At 41.2% G+C, this 19210-nt stretch overlaps 1 protein-coding gene across 2 annotated transcripts in view; it reads left to right on the top strand.

Moving 5' to 3' along the window:
* Positions 1-10810: 10810 nt before the first annotated feature.
* ATP1A4 (ATPase Na+/K+ transporting subunit alpha 4) overlaps positions 10811-19210 on the top strand; it is a gene marked incomplete at both ends in the record, with an annotated part of 30079 nt that continues 21679 nt past the window's right edge. For both annotated transcript variants that reach the window (XM_081122018.1, XM_081122017.1), the window contains 6 exons: positions 10811-10960; positions 11333-11392; positions 12919-13122; positions 13980-14093; positions 15968-16102; positions 16389-16506. In XM_081122018.1, the coding sequence (XP_080978144.1) occupies positions 10811-10960; positions 11333-11392; positions 12919-13122; positions 13980-14093; positions 15968-16102; positions 16389-16506 (781 nt within the window). The remainder of the gene's footprint in view (positions 10961-11332; positions 11393-12918; positions 13123-13979; positions 14094-15967; positions 16103-16388; positions 16507-19210) is intronic.

The raw sequence follows: 19210 nt of genomic DNA, 5'->3' as shown, positions 1-19210 counted from the left end.
TAGCAGTCAGAAGTCAGTTCTTAGCCCCTTTATTACAACTTTATTACCACAGTGGTGGTGATGGTTACTGTAGCAACATTCGTGGTAGCATTAATGGCAGCTCACTTTGTGCCGTAACTTTGCCAAATCTTTATTTGTATAGTCTCATTTAATCCCAGCTCAGGGTCTTCTATCTTTTTTTAAAATATGTTTTTATTGATTTTAGAGAGAGAAGAAGGGAGAGGGGGAGAGAGAGAGAGAGAAACATCAATGTGGAGAAACATTGATCGGCTGCCTTCTGCACGCCCCCACTGGGGATCGAGCCTGAAACCCGGGAATGTGCCCTGATCCAGAATCAAACCGAGACCTTTAGGTGCATGGGCCGATGCTCCACCAACTGAGCCACACTGGCCAGGGCTTACGGCCGTCTATCTTGATAGTCCTTCTGCCAGGAACATGTTTCCCTTCCTCATTTCATATGGCCGCTCCTTAAACATGGCCTTCTCAGAAAACCCCTCACAGACCACCCCAAATAAATAACACTCTGGCACATGTTTCTCCATTTTCTTTGTTTTTATTCACAAATACTTACTTACAAATTTAGGTAGATAGAGAGATAGAGGGATATAGTGATAGATGATGATGATGATGAAGATGATAGATGATAGATAGATAGATAGATGATATAGATACATGATAGATAAATAGATGATAGATAGATACATGATAGATAGATGATAGACAGATGCAGACATACATACATAATATATATAATATATACATATAATTTAAATATGTATATAGTTATTGTTCGTTTGTTGCTTTATACTTTTTTGGTTTATTTTCCTGACTCCTCCAGAATAAGTTTCATGCACACAGGGATTTTTTTTTCTTTTGTTCACCATCTTTATCTTTAGCACCTAAAACAATGCCTGAAGCATATTAATTAGAGAATAAATACTGGTGGGTTGACTGAAAGAATCCTCATAAAACAGTAAGATGGAGACTATTGTTATCTTTAATTTACAGGTGAGAAAACTAAGGCTTAGAAAGGTTAAATTATGTATTCAAAGTTTCAGAAGTGGTAAACATCCAAATAAGGATTTAAACCTAGATCAGCCCTCTAACTGCAATGCCACCCTCATCTGCAGCTGCAGGAACAGGATACCTGTGGGCAAAGAGGAAACCTGACCAACTCCATGGTTCAGTGAGCTGGGGAGGCTGCAAAGGGATCCAGGGATTTATGGACAATGAACTTTGAGCAGTGAGAACTGGGTAGAGCCTGTGATTTGAGCCAGAGAAAGGGAGAGGGTATGGTCTTAAAGATGCAGTAGGGGGTTAAGAAAAAAGATAAGAAGACATTCAACAACCTGCTAGAGAATCTTAATGAAAAGGTGAGAGACTCTTACTACTGGATGTAATGTTAGAAGTTCAGGCCAACTTCTGGCCCAGGCAAAAATGCTTTCCATGACATTTCCCTTTTATCTAATGAATAAGAAACATGATGATTCATCAGAGACAGATGGCAAGCTAAATATCCATAATGCTAAGAATGCAGTAAAAAACAGGAAAATGATTAGATCAACATCAAAGAACACAATTAATACAAAATGAGTCTTTCAAAGACATCCTTGGATCCAGTGAATTCAGTGGAGGATTTTTTCAAAGTCCTCCAAGTTCTTATATTATTACAACTGTATGCAACTGTATTAGAATATAGAAAATAATTTCATATTGCCCAGCCTATTTTATAAGACACATACAGTTTTGACAGAATTTAATTTTAAAAATATAACTTAGAGGATATAACCCTGGTAAACATATATGCACCCAATATAGGAGCATCCAAATATATTAAAAAACTTCTGGGGGACTTTAAGGGAGAGACAGCAATACAGTCATAGTAGGGGGCTTTAATGACATCACTGGGCAGATCTTCCAGACAGAAAATCAACAAGGAAATAGCGACCCTAATTGACACTAAATCAGATGGATTTTATTGACATTTACAGAATATTTCACCACAAAGCTGCAGAATATACATTCTTCAAGTACATATGGGAGATTTTCAAAGATAGACCACATGTTAGGACACAAGTCTAAAAATTCAAGAAGATTGAAATCATATCAAGCATCTTCTCAAATCACAACAGCATGAAACTAGAAATCAACTACAATAAAAACATTCAAGCACATGGAGGCTAAATAGCATATTATTAAAGAATGAATGGGTTACCAAAGAGATCAAGGAAGAAATCACAAACTTCTTGCAAACAAATGGAAATGAACAGCAACACAAAATCTATGGGACACAGCAAAAGCAGTCCTAAGAGGGAAGTTCATAGCACTACAGGTCTATTTCAAGAAACAAAAAAAAATCTCTAATAAACTATCTAACCCTACAACTTAAAGAATTAGAAAGAGAACAGCAAGAAAAGCCCAGAGTAAGTAGAAGGTAGGAAATAACAAAGATTATAACGAAAATAAGTGACATAGGGAATAAAAAAAAATACAAAAGACCAATGAAACCAAGAGCTGGTTCTTTGAAAAGATAAAAAAGATTGTTGAACCTTTAGCCATACTCATCAGGAAACAAGGAGAAAGGACCCAAATAAAATCAGAAATAAAAGAGGTGAAGTAACAGCTGACACCACAGAAATACAAAGGATTGTGAGAAAATACTATGAACAACTACATGCCAACAACCTGGACAACCTGGATGAAATGGACGAATTCCTAAAAAAATACAATCTTCCAAAACTTAATCAGGAAGATTCGGAAAACCTGAACAGATCAATAACAACTAATGAAACTGAAGCAGTAATTAAGAAACTCCCAGCAAACAAAAGCCCTGGTCCAGATGGCTTCACAGGGGAGTTTTATAAAACATTCAAAGAAGAACTAACAACTATCCTCCTCAAACTATTCCAGAAACTTCAAGAGGAAGGAAGACTTCCAAGCTCTTTTTACAGGGCCAGCATTATCCTAATTTCAAAACCAGATAAAGACACTACGAAGAAAGAGAATTACAGTCCAATATTCCTGATGCTAAAAACCTCAATAAAGTATTAGCAAATTGGTTCCAGCAATATATTAAAAAGATCATATACCATGACCAAGTGGGATTTATTCCAGGGATGCAAGGCTGGTACAATATTCGCAAATCAATAAATGTGCTACATCACATAAACAAATTGAAAGACAAAAATCACATGATCATATCAATAGAGGAAGAAAAAGCATTTGACAAAATCCAACACCCATTTTTGATAAAAACTCTCAGCAAAGTGGGAATAGAGGGATCATACCTCAGCATAATAAAGGCCATATGACAACCCTACAGCCAACAACATACTCAGTGGGCAAAAACTAAAAGTATTTTCCCTAAGAACAGAAACAAGACAGGGCTGTCCGCTTTCACCACTCTTATTCAACATAGCACTGGAAGTCCTTGCCACAGCCATCAGACAGGAGGAAAAAGATAAAAGGCATCCAAATTGGAAAGGAGGAAGTAAAACTGTCATTATTTGCAGATGACATGATATTGTACATAGAAAACCCTAAAGACTCCACCAAAAAACTAGATTTAATAAATGAATCTGGCAATGTAGCAGGAAACAAAATTAACATCCAGAAATTGATGGTATTTTTATACACCAAAAACGAACTCTCAGAAAGAGAAACTAAAAAAAAATCCCATTTACCATTGCAACAAAAAAATAAAGATACTTAGGAATAACCAAGTGTCTCTTAATGAAGGAGGTAAAAGACCTGTACACGGAAAACTATAGGACATTGAAAAAAGAGACAGAGGAAGATATAAACAAGTGAAGAATATACTGTGTTCATGGATTGGAAGAATTAACATCATTGAAATGTCCATACTACCCAAAGCAATCTATAGATTCAAAGCAATCCCTACTAAAATACCAATGACATATTTCACAGATCTAGAACAAATACTCCAAAAATTTATATGGAACTAAAAAAAGACACTGAATAGCCACGGCAATCTTGAGAAAGAACAAAGTTGGAAGGATCACAATACCAGATATCAACTTACACTACAAAGCCATTGTAATCAAAACAGCCTGGTACTGGCACAAGAACAGGCATATAGATCAATGGAACAGAACAGAGAACCCAGAAATCGACCATTATACTCAATTAATATTTGACAAAGGAGGCAAGAGCATAAAATGGAGTGAAGACAGACTCTTCAATAAATAGTGTTGGGAAAATTGTACAGATACATGCAAAAAAATGAAACTAGACCACCAACTTATGCCATACACAAGAATAAATTCAAAATGGATAAAAGACGAAAGGGTAAGTTGAGAAACCATAAAAATCCTGGTTTTTTTAGAAACTAAAAAGTTTCTGTGCAGCAAAAAAAAACAGCATCAATGATACACCTGATAAGGGGTTAATTTCCAAAACATATAAAGTACTCATACAACTCAACAAAACGAAGACAAACAATCCAATTAAAAAATGGGCAGAGGACCTGAATAGTCACTTCTCTAAAGAATGGCCAAGAGACATATGAAAAAATGCTCAAAGTCACTTATCATCAGATAGATGCAAATTAAAACAACAATGAGGTACCATCTTACACTTGCCAGAGTGTCCACCATCAATAAATCAACAAACAACAAGTGCTGGCAAAGATGTGGAGAAAAAAGAACTCTAGTACACTGCTGGTGGGAATGCAGACTGGTACAACCACTATGGAAAACAGTATGGAGTAGTTTCCTCAAAAAATTAAAAATAGAACTGCCGTTCAACCCAGGCATTTCACTTCTAAGAATATATTCTAAGAATCCCAAAACACCAATCAGAAAGACTATATGCAACCCTATGTTCATAGCAGTGTTATTTACAATAGCTAAGATCTGTAAACAGCCCAAGTGTCCATCGGCAGATGAGTGGATAAAAAGCTGTGGTAAATTTACACAGAAGAATACTATGCAGCTATAAAAAAGGAGCTGTTATCCTTTGAGATAACATGGAGAGGGCTGGAGATTATTATGCTAAGTGAAATAAGCCAGTCAGAGAAAGACAAATATCATATAATCTGGCTTATATGTGGAATCCAATGAACAAAATAACCTGATGAACAAAATAGATCCAGAGACATGGAGACATGCAACAGGCTGTTGAATCTCAGAAGGAAGGGGGGAGGCAGGAAGAGATTAACCAAAAAACTTATATACATATATGCATAACTCATGGACACAGACAGTAGTGCGGTGAAGGCCTGGGGAAGGGGCTGGAACGGGAAAGAGGGGGTCAATGGGGAGGGGAATATCTGTAATACTTTTAACAATAAAGATAAAAAATTTTAAATAAAGTAAAATATGTATAACTTTACTACCCATCAAATAGTGGAATGCAACAATAGTGCATTATACAGAAAACTGACAACTAACATTCACTAGAAAAATGATTAAATAATTATTTCAAAAAATCATGGAAGGTTATCAGTAAAATTCAACATCTATTCCTGATTTAAAATGTAATCATGTTCAGAGGAGAGAGAAAGGGATGTGCTAAGTCCAGAAAACTAATAACAACAGCAAGCACTGTTACCAGACAAGAAACCTGGCCTTGAGCAGATCTGTCTAGGGTAGTGTGTGACTTCATGCAGGAAAAATTTCACAATATGAGTCCAGGATACACTTATTAAAGTTGGGAACAGTGAAACAAGGAAGGGCTCAGGGTAGAAGAAGCAAAAGGAGAACACTTGCCCTAAACTCCAGCAGTTTGCAAATGCCATGGATGTATGGAGAAGAACTGAATTATCTGGCTTCAGGATAAAAGATGAAGGGACAGCTCTCTCTGGGACTAAAGTGCCAGCCAGCACCATTGTTCCTTTGTTGAGCCTGCAGACACAGGTAAATGCCAAATCTGAGTTTCTACTAACGGGACTAACATTGTTAGACCCTTCCTAGTGATTCTCTGAGACTCTGCCACACCCAATTCAGGCTCTAGGCCCCAACCTCTTTCGGAGGCTAATTCACTCAAACTGCCAGCTTGGACCCACACTACAGACTTTTCTAAAATCTCTCAAAGGTCCAAAACCCACAAACAAGCACGGCTGACCTCAGTGTGCCCTGTACCGCTTGCTAAGTCATCCCAAACCAGGCACTAGTGGCAGCCCACCTACGTTCACAGCATAACCACTCCCAGGTGCCTCCAAGTCCAGCACAGGCAGCTACCACACCTCACTTTGAAGCTCATACAAGGTGGTCGCAAGATGGACACACTGAGGTCCCTCTCAAGAGCCCCAGAACCAACACGCCTGATGGCCAGCTTCAGGAGACACCAGAGCACTACCCAATTAGCAACACAAATGACACATCAAAAGGGTGGACTCCACAGAAACCAGAGGCCCACTAAATCCAATCCCAATCCATAAGGCCAGCCCACATATAACAGCTTGTCCACTGCAGTCAGTCAGTTCTCACAGCCAGTCAGCCTGAGGTTCAGTCCCACCCACTGACATGCCAACAATCAAGCCTCAACTGCAAAAGGAAGGCATAAGCAGCCCACTCAAGGGACACCCCTGGAGTACTCAGCTCAACTGACCAGAGAAACTGAGCCACTGGGCGTCATACGACACCTACTATATAAGGCCACTCTGCCAAGATTGGAAGATGTAGCAGGTCCACCTAATACAAGAAAAAAACACAGGGAGGTAGCCAAAATAAGGAGAAAATGAAATGTTCCAAATGAAAGCACTGAACAAAACTCCAGAACTAAACAAAATGGAGATAAGTAATCTATCAGAGGCAAAGTTCAAAACACTTGTTATAAGGATGCTCAATGAACTCAAGGAAAGAATAGATTATCTCAGTGATAACTTCAACAAAGAGATAGAAAACATATAAAAGGAGATAGAAAACATTAAAAAAAAAAAAAAAAGAACCAGTCAGAAAGGAAGAATACAATAACTGAAATGAAGAATATATTTTTTAAAAAGAATATATTAGATGGAATCAACAGCAGATTAGATGAAGCAGAGGACTGAATCAGGGATTTGGAAGCTAAGGAAGCAGAAAATACCCGATTGAAACAGATTTAAAAAAAGAATCCCAAATTCCAAAAAAATAAAGATAGTTTGAGGGACCTCTGGAACAACATCAAGTGTAACATTCACATCATAGGCATTCACATCAGACAAGGGATTGAACACTTATTTGAAGAAATAATAACTGAAGACTTCCCTAACTTAGCAAAGGAAATAAATCTATAGGTCCAGGAAACACAGAGAGTCCCAAACAAGATGTACCCAAGAGGCCTACACCAAGACACTTCATAATTAAAGTAGCAAAGGTTAAAAACAATACAAAAAGTCTTAATAGCAGAAAGAGAAAAGCAGTTAGTGACCTACATGGGAGCTCCCATAAGACTGTCAGCTAATTTCTCAAAGAAACTTTGCAGACCAGAAGGGACTGTCACAAAATATTTAAAGTGATGAAAAGCAAGGACCTGCAACCAAGACTGCTCTACCCAGGAAGGCTAACATTTAGAATCAAAGGAGAGATAAAGAGCTTCCCAGACAAGAAAAAGCTGAAGTAATTCATCACCATCAAGCCAAGAAATGTTAAAGGAACTTCTAAGAAGAAGAAAAATAAAATTAAAAATATGAATAAGAAAATATCATGCCCTGGTCAGTGTGGCTCAGTTGGTCCTGTGCCCTGGAAGGTTGCCGGTTCCATTCCCAGGCAGGGCACATACCTAGGCTGCAGGATCTATCCTGGTTCAGGGAGTGTACAGGAGACCGGAGGCAACCAATCGATGTTTCTCTCTCTCTCTCTCCCTCTGTCCCTCTCCCTCTGTCCCTCTCTACCTACCTTCCTACCTCTAAAAAATTAATAAAATTCTTTTAAAAATATATCACCAAGAAAAAATACTGACAAAGGAAAACACATAATAAAAGCAGTGGATCCACCATCACTAAAGCTAGTACAAAGTTTAAAAGGCAAAAGTAGGAAGGTTATGTGTAATTACAACAGTGAATGAAGGGTTACGTACAAACACACACACAAAAGAAGTAAAAATTAATGACACATCAACATGTAGGGGATGAGTAAATTACAGCAATTTTAGAATGTGTTCGAACTTAAGCAACCATAAACTTAAAATGGACTGCTATAAACATAAAGCACGTGATAACCACAAGCCAACAATCTATGAGCTATACAAGAAGTATAAAGGAATCCAAACACAACACTACAGGAAGTCATCAACATACAAGAGAGCAAGAGAATAAAATAACTACATACCAATCAATAGTTAATTTAAAGGCAAACTGATTAAATGTTCCAATCAAGAGACAAATGGATAAAGAAGTGTTATATATACAATGGGACACTGTATTCTCAACCATAAAAAAGAGTAAAATCTTACCATTTGTAACAACATAGATGGACCTAGAGGGTATTATGCTCGGTGATGTAAGTCAAACAGAGAAAGACAAATGCCGTATGATTTCACTTATATGTGGAATCTAAATACAAAATAAATGAATAAAACAGAAACAAACTCATAGATACAGAGAACAAACTGATGGTTGCCAAAAGGGAGGGAGGTTGGGGAGCCGGATGAGAAGATGAAGAATTTAAGAAGTACAAATTGCCAGTTACAAAATAGTCAATAATATTGTAATAACTGTGTACGGTGTCAAATGGGTGCAAGATTTACAGGGCATCAGTTTTTAAGTTATATAAATATCTAACCACTATGCTGTACACCTGAAACTAATATAATATTGAATGTCAACTGTAACTGAAAAATAAAAAAGAAATTTAGAGTCAATTCAATATCAATTAAAATCCTCACTGTATTTTTATTATTATTATTGATTTCAGAGAGGGGAAGGGAGAGAGAGAGAGAGAGATAGAAACACCAATGAGAGCCCTGGCTGATGTGGCTCACTTGATTAGGTGCTGCCCAAGAGGTTGCTGGTTCAATTCTCGGTCAGGGCACATGCCCAGGTTACAGGCTCTATCCTCGGTTCTGCTTGCACATCGATGTTTCTCTTTCTCCCTCTCCCTTCCTCTCTCTCTCTAAAAATCAATAAAGAAAAAATATTTAAAAAAAAAAAAAAAAGGAAACATCAATGAGAGAGAAACATTGATCGGCTGCTTCCTGCACGCCCCCTATTGGGGATTGAACCCACAACCCGGGCATGTGCCCTGACCGGGAATAGAGCCAGCAACCTCTGGATGCCTGGGACAACGCTCAGCCAACTAAGCCACACCGGCAGTGTATTTTTATATAACATGATGTGTTGGTTGTGACATTCAGCTGCAAGAACGATTGGGCAAGAATATCAGAGTTTTTTACAAGTAATAATGAAGCAAATGAGTAGATTACTGTGATGCTGAAATATTTACCCTGATAGATCTTAAAACACAGCAGACCCAAGTGACGATTTTCAAAGCCACACAACTGGTAAGCAGAGGCGCTAAGATTCAGAGTCAGAACTGATTTAAAAGCCCAAGCAAGATCTGACCTCCTAAAACTGGAAGCACAAAGTTACTTGGTGGAGAAGTGCACCCCAGGGAAAGCGTGCCCCCACACAGAGTGCCTTCTTTATTTTTGGAATCAGCTATCTAAGGAACCTCCAAGTACCAAACCAAGGCTTTGTTCTAGGTTTGCCCTCACACTGAAATTCTCACTGTGGCAGAACCTGCTCCAATCACTCTCACACCCAGAGACTGAGATCTCGGTTAGAACTTTCCTGAAGCCTTTGTGATGGCAGACCGGGGTGGTTGCCACGGTGACCACAGGGCCTGGGGCTGGGGGCTCCCAGCATGTCCTGAAGCCCAGCTGGCCCCTCACTCCCACTGCATTTCCCACCTGCTCAGGGCCCTGTGGAGTCTTCATCACTAAGGCATGTAGTTACCATCCAGCTATTCCCCCAGGCCCTTACCTTCCTTCCCTCAGCTCCACCTCCTCACCCTTTTGCCTCTGGGTAACGCTTCTCACCCCTCCCTCCTTGTTCCTAACACTCCCTCTGCCCACCTCTGACTGCTGCACCCTTCATTCTCCTCACTCTCTTCCTCTTGAGTCTCCCCTCCTCTGGCCTTTGGGCTTCTCTCTTAGTTTTCTCCCTTAGTCCTCTGCTCCTCACTCCCCTTTCCCTTCCAGTCTTCCCTGCGTGACTTCTCCATTCCCCCTTCCCTTCCAGTCTTCCCTGTGCAACTTCTCCATTCCCCTTTCCCTTCCAGTCTTCCCTGTACAACTTCTCCATTCCCCTTTCCCTTCCAGTCTTCCCTGTACAACTTCTCCATTCCCCTTCCCTTCCAGTCTTCCCTGCACAACTTCTCCATTCCCCCTTCCCTTCCAGTCTTCCCTGTGCAACTTCTCCATTCCCCCTTCCCTTCCAGTCTTCCCTGTGCAACTTCTCCATTCCCCCTTCCCTTCCAGTCTTCCCTGCACAACTTCTCCATTCCCCCTTCCCTTCCATTCTTCCTGTGCAACTTCTCCATTCCCCCTTCCCTTCCAGTCTTCCCTGCACAACTTCTCCATTCCCCTTCCCTTCCATTCTTCCCTGGGCGACTTCTCCATTCCCCTTCCCTTCCAGTCTTCCCTGTGCGACTGCTCCATTCCCCTTCCCTTCCAGTCTTCCCTGCACGACTTCTCCATTCCCCTTTCTCTATGCTCTTCCCTTGGTCCCCCATCAGCTTCTCCTCCCCTCTCCACTCCCTCACACCATCATTCCCGTCGCTCTCATCCCCTCACCCCCTCTGCTCCCTTACTCCCCGCCTCTGCTTTCTTCCCATCAGTTGAGCTGGGTCAGCTATATCCAGGAACAATCATGGGGCTTGGGGGTGCAAAGGGAACAGTGACTCCTCAGGAGCAGAACCCCAGCCCAAGACCTAAAAAAGGGCCAAAAAGGGGTAAAATGAGGATGAAGAAGAAAAAGAAGAAGATAGATATGGAGGAGCTGAAGAAGGAAGTGGTCATGGTGAGAAAACCCAAAATGGATGCTGACCAAATAGCTTTCTGAAAGCACTTCCCAACTCTCAGCCTTTTTTTTTTAATCCTCAGCTGAGGATATTTTTTCCATGGCTTTTCAGAGAGAGTGGACGGGAGAGAGAGAGAAACATCGATGTGAGAGAGACACATGGACTGGTTGCCTCCCACGAGCCTGCAATTGAAGTACATGTCCACAGGCCGACGCTCTAACCACTGAGCCAAACCGGCCAGGACAACCCTCAGCCTTTTAGCATCTTCTCCACAAGCCTGAGCCATCCGTCTTCCCCCAGTGTTTCCCCCCCTCCCCTGGAAATCACCAAGGGTCACCACCTCTCCCTCAATGACTCTGCTGTCTTCTCAGAACGATCACAAATTAACCTTGGAACAGCTGAGCACCAAGTATTCTGTGGACCTGACAAAGGTGAGTGAAAAAGCTCCCTGAGGGAGGCTGTCAGGACAAAACCCCTAACTAGTGCTCTTACTCTTACCCTCCTCCCAGGGAAGTTTCACAGGCCACACACTTGGCAAAAGATGATAATGGTAACTATCCCAAAGAGAGCTCAGAATTAGATAAGAGAATAAAAGCATGGTTTACACAGCACTTTCCACACCTTTGTCCCTGGAACCCTTGGACACTCATTAGTTATCAAGGAACCCAAAGAGCTTTGCTTACGTGGGTTATGTCATCTATAATTATCATATTAGAAATTAAAATTGAGAAATTTAAAAATATTTTCTAATTCATTTTAAAACAAGAGTAAACCCATCATATACATATTAGAATAAATAATAATTTTATGACAAATAACTTTTTCAAAATAAAAAGTGGCATTTTACATTTTTGCAAGCCTCTTTAATGTCTAGCTTTTTAATAAATGACAGCTAGATTCTCATATATTTTCAGTATTAAATCTGTTGCAATATCATGTACTATGTAGCCTTCAGAAAATCCCACTATACAGTCAAGAGAATGAGGCTGAAAAAGACAAAAAATAATTTAGTATTACTATGAAAATTGTTTGAAGATGTGGAACACCCCCACGAAAGGGTGCTTGGACCCCATGGGTCCCCAGACCACACTGAGAGCCACTGGTTTAACAGTAAAACCATATATTCTACTATTACTATTACTATTACTATTACTATTACTATTACTATTACTATTACTATTACTATTACTACTGCTGCTGCTACTAGAGCCACTATTACAGTGACCACAGATAAGAATCTTAAATCCAAGCCTTCAAAATATAAGCTCCTCTTAGATCTAGAATTTCTTCACTGGAGGGGCTTCATCTAGTAACCAAAGAGGAACATAAGAGGCTTGTCTTGTTTTTATTAACATTGTATACTTTTCAGTGGGAGTTTGGGGAGCGGCTAATGGAGATTAAAGAGAGTTTGTCTTACAATCTTCTAGTAGGTTCTACTATCATTTTCTTTCAGAGGAAAAAGTATGCATTCATGTAATTGTTTTTTTCCTACTTCTTAGCTAGAGCGCCGAAGTGTGAATAATCCATATGTTATTGACATTCTGTATTGTATCCCATTATTACATTAGCTTTGAGCATTATTTCTATATTATAAATTATCCCCACTAGAGTTAGAGCTCCATAAGCATAGGGACCATTTTTACTCATTTTTGTATCTTAACAGAGCACCAGGCCCAAGATGAGTATTCAAAAAGGTTTGTGAATCAATCCATAAACTAAAAATTCATCCTATGTAAGCATGCTAAACTATATCCTTTTTATAACACAAATTTTTAAATCCCACTTATCTAGGAAGAACTTCTAGTCTGACCTTCAGAGAATTTTATTGGTTTCTAGACCCATCCTGGGGCTATAATGGCAGATCTGAGTTTTGAAACCAGGTTCCCCTTTGCTATAGCTGTTTTTCTTTTATTTTTTTCCATGATTTTCTACCCCTTCTTATTCCTTCTTCACACAGGGCCTTAGCCCCAAAGAGGCACAGGAAATCCTGGATCGAGATGGACCCAATACACTCACGCCACCCCCCACCACTCCAGAATGGATCAAATTCTGTAGACAAATGTTTGGTGGCTTCTCCATTCTCCTGTGGATTGGTGCCATTCTCTGCTTTACGGCTTATGGCATCCAGGTGTCTTTTCATGAGGAGACTACCGAAGACAATGTGAGTCTGTTCAACTACTACTGCCCAGCCCCGTCTCCGCTTAGCCCCTGGCACTCTTCTGCTCAGCATCCTAGCACCCCTGAAGCCCTCTGGGCAAAGTCCCGAGTGCTCCCAGGACTTTCTAAGGGAGCCCTTGGTGCCTCCTGGCTTCCCTGGTCTTTTCTCTGGAAAGCTATACCGATTCAGCTCACTGAGATACAGGGTTTCCCCTAGAAACTTGCTCTCCTTTCATTACCTTCCCAACTAATCTTCAGAGCACTTTATAGTCCCTTTATCTTTCCCAGATTTTTAATCTCTTCATCTCTTTTCTCCCCATCTCCCTCACTATCTGCCCCCCACCCCATAAACAGCCTTTTTAGAGGAGAATGTAGGCCTTCACGGACCTGGGATTTTGCTGGCCCCTCGCCATAGCTCAGGGTTCCTTCACCAGGAAGCCAGGGAAGCCAGCCCTGACTCAGGCTTTCCTCGGCCCCTGTACTCTCCACTGAGTCCAATGGCTTCTTTTTTGCTATTGTTAATCCTCACCTGAGGATATTTTTTCCATTGCTTTTCAGAGAGAGGAGAAGGGAGGGAGGGAGGGAGAGAGAAACATTGATGTGAGAGAGACACATGGACTGGTTGCCTCCCTCACGCACCCTGACCAGGGGGAGGGAACAAAGCCACAACCCAGGTACATGCTCTTGACCTGGAATCGAACCCAAGGCCCTTTGGTGCGCAGGCCAACGCTGTAATCACTGAGCCACACCAACCAGGGCCTATGGTTCCTTGAACTTGGAGAAACTATTCTCCTTGCAGTTTTCTGAGAATGAAGAGGAAGAGAAGGCTCTACTGATAAGCCCTTTCTTTCCCTACCCCAGCTGTACCTGGGCATTGTATTAGCTGTTGTGGTGTTCATCACGGGCTGCTTCTCCTACAGTCAGGAGGCCAAGAGTTCCAGAATCATGGAGTCTTTTAAGAACATGGTGCCTCAGGTAAGGTTGGTGTGAGAGGATCCAGTGAGAGGAGGTACAGAATGTGGCACAGTGACTAAGTCCCTGGGAGAAATGCGTCCTACAATGAGTGAGCTGAGTGAGGCTGGCGAGAGTGAGGCTCACTTAGGTTTTTCTCTATCTGGCCTTAAAAGTACCCTGAGAAAGGCACAGCATCATCTATGAAGTGTTCTGCTCTAGAATGCATAATTTGAATCTAATGAGCATAATATGAAGCCCCGAAGGAGAACATCTGATTGTTCAAAAAAGGGCAAAGGAAGTCGGAGAGGCTAGATTCTTCAAATGTCAGTGACCTTAAAGACAAAGCACAACTGTGGAAATGGTCCAGATTATTATTCTAGACTGACTCCTGTGCTGGAGGAGAGAAAAATGCTATAAAAGATGTATTGGGTCAACTGACAAACTAGAATGCAGACAGATTAAAATACTGTCAATGTGAAATTTACTGAAATTGATAACTGCATTATGATTATTTGATATCCTAATTCTTGGGAAATGAACACTGAAGTGTGTAGAATAAAAGACCATGATGTGTGTGTAACTAACCCTCAAATGGTTCAGGAATAAAAGTGTTTACATACACCCATATGTAGAGACAAAGAACAAGTGATGAAGCAAATGGGATAAGATGTTAATAGGTGAATCTGGGTAAAGGTTATACTGGCATCTTTGGTATAATTTTTATCCTTGCAACTTTTCTAAAAGCTTAGGTTATTTTCAGATAAAAAAAAGTTTTTTTTTAAGTACCTGGAAATAATATAACAGTAGAAAGAGGTTCCTAGGCACAGGGCTGGAAACTTGGAAAGGAACAGGTTCCCGAATTTCCAACAACATGATCATGTTCTAGCATTATAGGCCAGGATCATCTCCTTTTGGTGTAAACATAATTTCTTCCTTCAGTAAGAGCCCTGGGGAAAGGTTTCAGTAGAACGAACTATGAGTTTGAAAACTATCAGTTAGCTTTTGCTACCTAACAAACCATCCCAAGACTCAGTGGCTCAAAACAACAAACATATTATTTCTCACAATTCTATGGCTGGGCTGTTCTTCTGATCTGATTTGAATTTAGCTGATGCAGGATGGTATAAGATGACCCCATTCACATGTCTGGGGTCTCAGCTGAGATTACTGGGGCCAGCTGGGGCCTTTCTCTTTATGATTTCTCTTCCTCCAGGAGGCTAGCTTGGGCTTGTTCAGTATGGTGACAGAGGGATTCCCAGTGGCAATAGGGGAAGCCCAAGTGTGCAAGCACTTTTAAGCCTCTGCTTGCATTACGATTGCCAATGTGCTATGGGACAAAGCAAACTATAGCCAAGCCTAAATGTAGGTTTATAGAGATAGACTCTATCTCTTAGTGGGAGAAACACCAAAATCACATTGGAAAGAGCCCTGCAAACAACAATGGTAAGAATTTGCAATCTACCAAAGAGCCCTTCAGGAATTATATTCTTGTACACCTGAAAATTATATAATGCTATTAACCAATGTTACCCCAATACATTTATTTTATTTTATTGATTGATTGATTGATTGATTTGAGAGAGACACAGAGGGAGAGAAATGGATTTGTTGTTCCACTTGTTTATGATTCATTGGTTGATTCTTGTATATGCCCTGACTGGGGATAGAACCCACAACCTTAGCATATTGGGAAATGCTCTAACCAAATGAGCTACCTCCCCAGGGCCCAATGTTACACCAATACATTTAGTAATAATAATTTTAAAAATGATGTGTTGAGTGACAGTGTAAGAAAGTGGAGCCAGAAGGGAAGCCAGGAACAGGAGGTTGTAGGCCAGGATCACGATTAGGGGAGCAGAAAGTTTTGCAGATAACCCCATACTATCTTCCCACAGCAAGCTCTAGTAATTCGAGGTGGAGAGAAGATGCAGATAAATGTACAGAATGTAGTGGTGGGAGACCTGGTAGAAGTGAAGGGTGGAGACCGAATCCCCGCTGACATCCGGCTCATCTCTGCACAAGGATGTAAGGTGAGGGGATGTGGGAAGCTGGGGGAGGGAGAGCCAAGCATGGCCTTGAGGCACTGTGGTGACCTGGGCTCAGTGAAAGAAAGTACAATCTTATTATCCAAAACCTTGAGACCTTACAAGTGAAGATCTGAGGTTAGAGACAATAAAGTACTGGTGTGTAAATTTATGTTTCTCTCTGCATGTCAGTAATGATGATTGTTGGTGGCAGATAAAGCTGTGACATATTTATAAATGAATCTTTTTTCCCTCCTGCTCACTTTACAACTCCTCCTCTTCCCCATCTCAGGTGGACAACTCATCCTTGACGGGAGAGTCGGAGCCCCAGACCCGCAGCCCTGATTTCACCCATGAGAACCCTCTGGAGACCCGAAACATCTGCTTCTTCTCCACCAACTGTGTGGAAGGTGACTATCACTTTATAAATATCCTAGATTCAAAAGCAGAGATTGAAAGGCTTCAGGAAGTCTCTGTCTTCTAAAGGCAGCAGGGCAGGTGACAGCCTGTAAGTTGTCTAAGCTCTCCATTACTCTTGAACTGATTGACCTTTAGTGAAAGGTCAAAGCCATACTTTTCACATTTGAGCAACGATGATACTAAAAGTCGCTACCCTAAAGATTTTTATGTGGATTAAAGGAATACTACACATAAAATGCTTAGCATAAAGCCTAACACATTGTAAGTGCCCTATTATTCTAAATGGTAAAGGGACTGTGCTCTATGAGCTGGAAATAGCACAGAGGGAGGAAAATTATTCAGCCCTGCTAGGTTCTTCTCCTGAGGTTAACCCTCTCTTCTTACTCTTCCAAAGAGGATATGGGCACTGGAAATCTGAGTTCCCAGAGGTGCCAGTCACACTTCAGCTTTGCTCCTAGTATCTAGGGCATCCTTGAGCTGGGAGGCAGCTCTGGCCAAAGTGGTAACAATGTCAACTGATTCTTCATCTCTTCCCCTTCGGGAGGACTGCATGGCCCTCTGGACACACATTAAAATCACTATTCATGCTTAAGAATAAGTTTTTGGGTATCTAAGAAATAGCTATTTTATAATTGAATGCCTAGTATGTGTCAAGTGCTACAGATAACTCTGATTCTCACAACAGTATACAATAGATATTATTCCTCCTTTATACATGAAAGACTAAGGTTTAAAGAAATTAAATGCAGTATTCAAGAGCACAACTCAACAGAAAAGAGAAGGGTCACAGATTCTAATGCAGGTTTGTCTCCAAAGCACATGCTCTTTCCACAGACCCTCCTCAGGAATAAAGCTTGCTAGTGACCTCTCTGGTAATAAAATTAGTTTATTTGGAATTACCTTATAGGATAAAGTAACGTTAAGATAGAAGAGGAATCCAACTAGAAAATAAAATATAGATTCAAATAATTTTTTTAAAAATTTGATTGAACAGAAAGATGCAAATTAACAATTTTACTCCCAAAACAGTAGATTTCTATTACTAAATTTTGGGAAGAAATTTGCTCAAATTTCTCCTTCCAAAGTAAATTTTTCATCAGCAAAGTATATGCTTCAGATAAGGGGAAAAGTGGATGGTGGCATTCCATCTGAGAAACAAGGATCTGGCTAGAATGGAGGAGGCTTTGGGAGAAGACTGGAGGGATCCAAGAGGTGGCCAAGAGGGTGGAGCTAGGTTGAAGGAGCTCTTGACTGTTAAACTGAGGGATTTCTGTGCAATCTGCAAACTAGTAGCATAACTTTAACCTTTATCCTAGAACTTTGTCTCTCTGCTTTCATCTCTGTGGACTCTGACAGGGCTGCTGCTCCAGGCATCTCTCTCTGGGTTCTCATGCATCTTCATGGGGTGGGGGGTGGGGGGGCAAGCTGGCATTATATAGAAGGTTTTAATGGGATATAGGAGGCTTGGCCTTCTTTACCTTCCCCAAGGTTGACATCAACACACCCTGTCTCTAGATACATTGAGATTAGTTATTAAATCCCTTCTCTCCAAGCATGGAAAAACCATAGCAGAAGGAATGAAAATGAAGAACTAGACTAAACTAGGGAATAGTCTGTAGATAGAGGTGAAATAGATATAGGTGACACCACACTCTATTCCCCCTAAAAATATAAAACCTTTTTAGCACCTCTCAATTATTTTAGTGTTTTCCTTTCACAAAGCTCAATGAGTGCCCCTGGCAACCAGTCTGAAACTCATCTGTAGAGTACCTCAGACTGCGAGCCTTTCCAGAACCTCCACCTAACAGTGACCTGACCTGTCTGCTGTCTGCACAGGACTCTGTTCTGAGACTCATCTAGCTGAAGGTGACTTTGGAAATATATGTTAGATGTTGTGAGAGCTGCCAGATTAGAGCAGCCTCTGCAAATTACACTTATGATTTTATATCTGCCCTTCTGGAGACCCTGAATTCATCTAATTGAAGAAAATAAATAAACTAAAATTTGACTGCCTACTATGTACCCAGCCTTCTTCCCCAGGCTCTTTTAAAAACACTATTCCTCACAGCTTTATAGGTGCTTCCATTGCAATTTAAGGATGAGGAAACCTGCGTCTCAGAGCATTTAAGTAACTTGCCCCAGGGCACACAGCTGGAACATTAGAAAGTTGAACTCCCAGCCCTGAGTCTTTCCGATTCTAAAACATACTATTTCTATAATATGTTACCCTTCTGAGCAATTCCGGCTGTGACTTTGATGGTAGAATTTCAGCCATTATGGTAAAGCAGGAAGAATTATTTTGAGAAAAGAGCCTTACCAGGCCCCTCACTTCAAGCCATGCAGGTGAGTGGCCTGCAGCCGGGGTGTGTAAGGCCAACCCGGCACCCCAGCGGCTCCCCTTCCGACTGGGCGCTGCTGCTGGAAGGAAGAGCGCGGGAGCCCGGCCGCACGGCCTCTGCTCGCCGGCAGGGGTCAGGCTGGCTCCAGCCAGCAGAGCAGGGAGGGGCTCAGGCCAGGGCAGGGTTGCTCACCTCAACACTGTGGACATTTGGGCAGAGTAGTTGTTCACTGTATGGGGAGAGGCGGGCTGTCCTGGGCTAGCAGGATGATTTAGCACAATCTCTGCCCTCTGCCCACTAGATGCCTGGAGCAGCGCCCTCCCACCCAGTTGTGGCAACCAAAAATCTTTCCAGA

The sequence above is a fragment of the Miniopterus schreibersii genome (genome assembly GCF_964146895.1).
Source record: "Miniopterus schreibersii genome assembly, chromosome: 19".
Taxonomy (NCBI): Eukaryota; Metazoa; Chordata; class Mammalia; order Chiroptera; family Miniopteridae; genus Miniopterus; species Miniopterus schreibersii.
The sequence above is the reverse complement of the archived record's forward strand: the minus strand, read 5'-3'. Positions and strand labels throughout refer to the sequence as shown.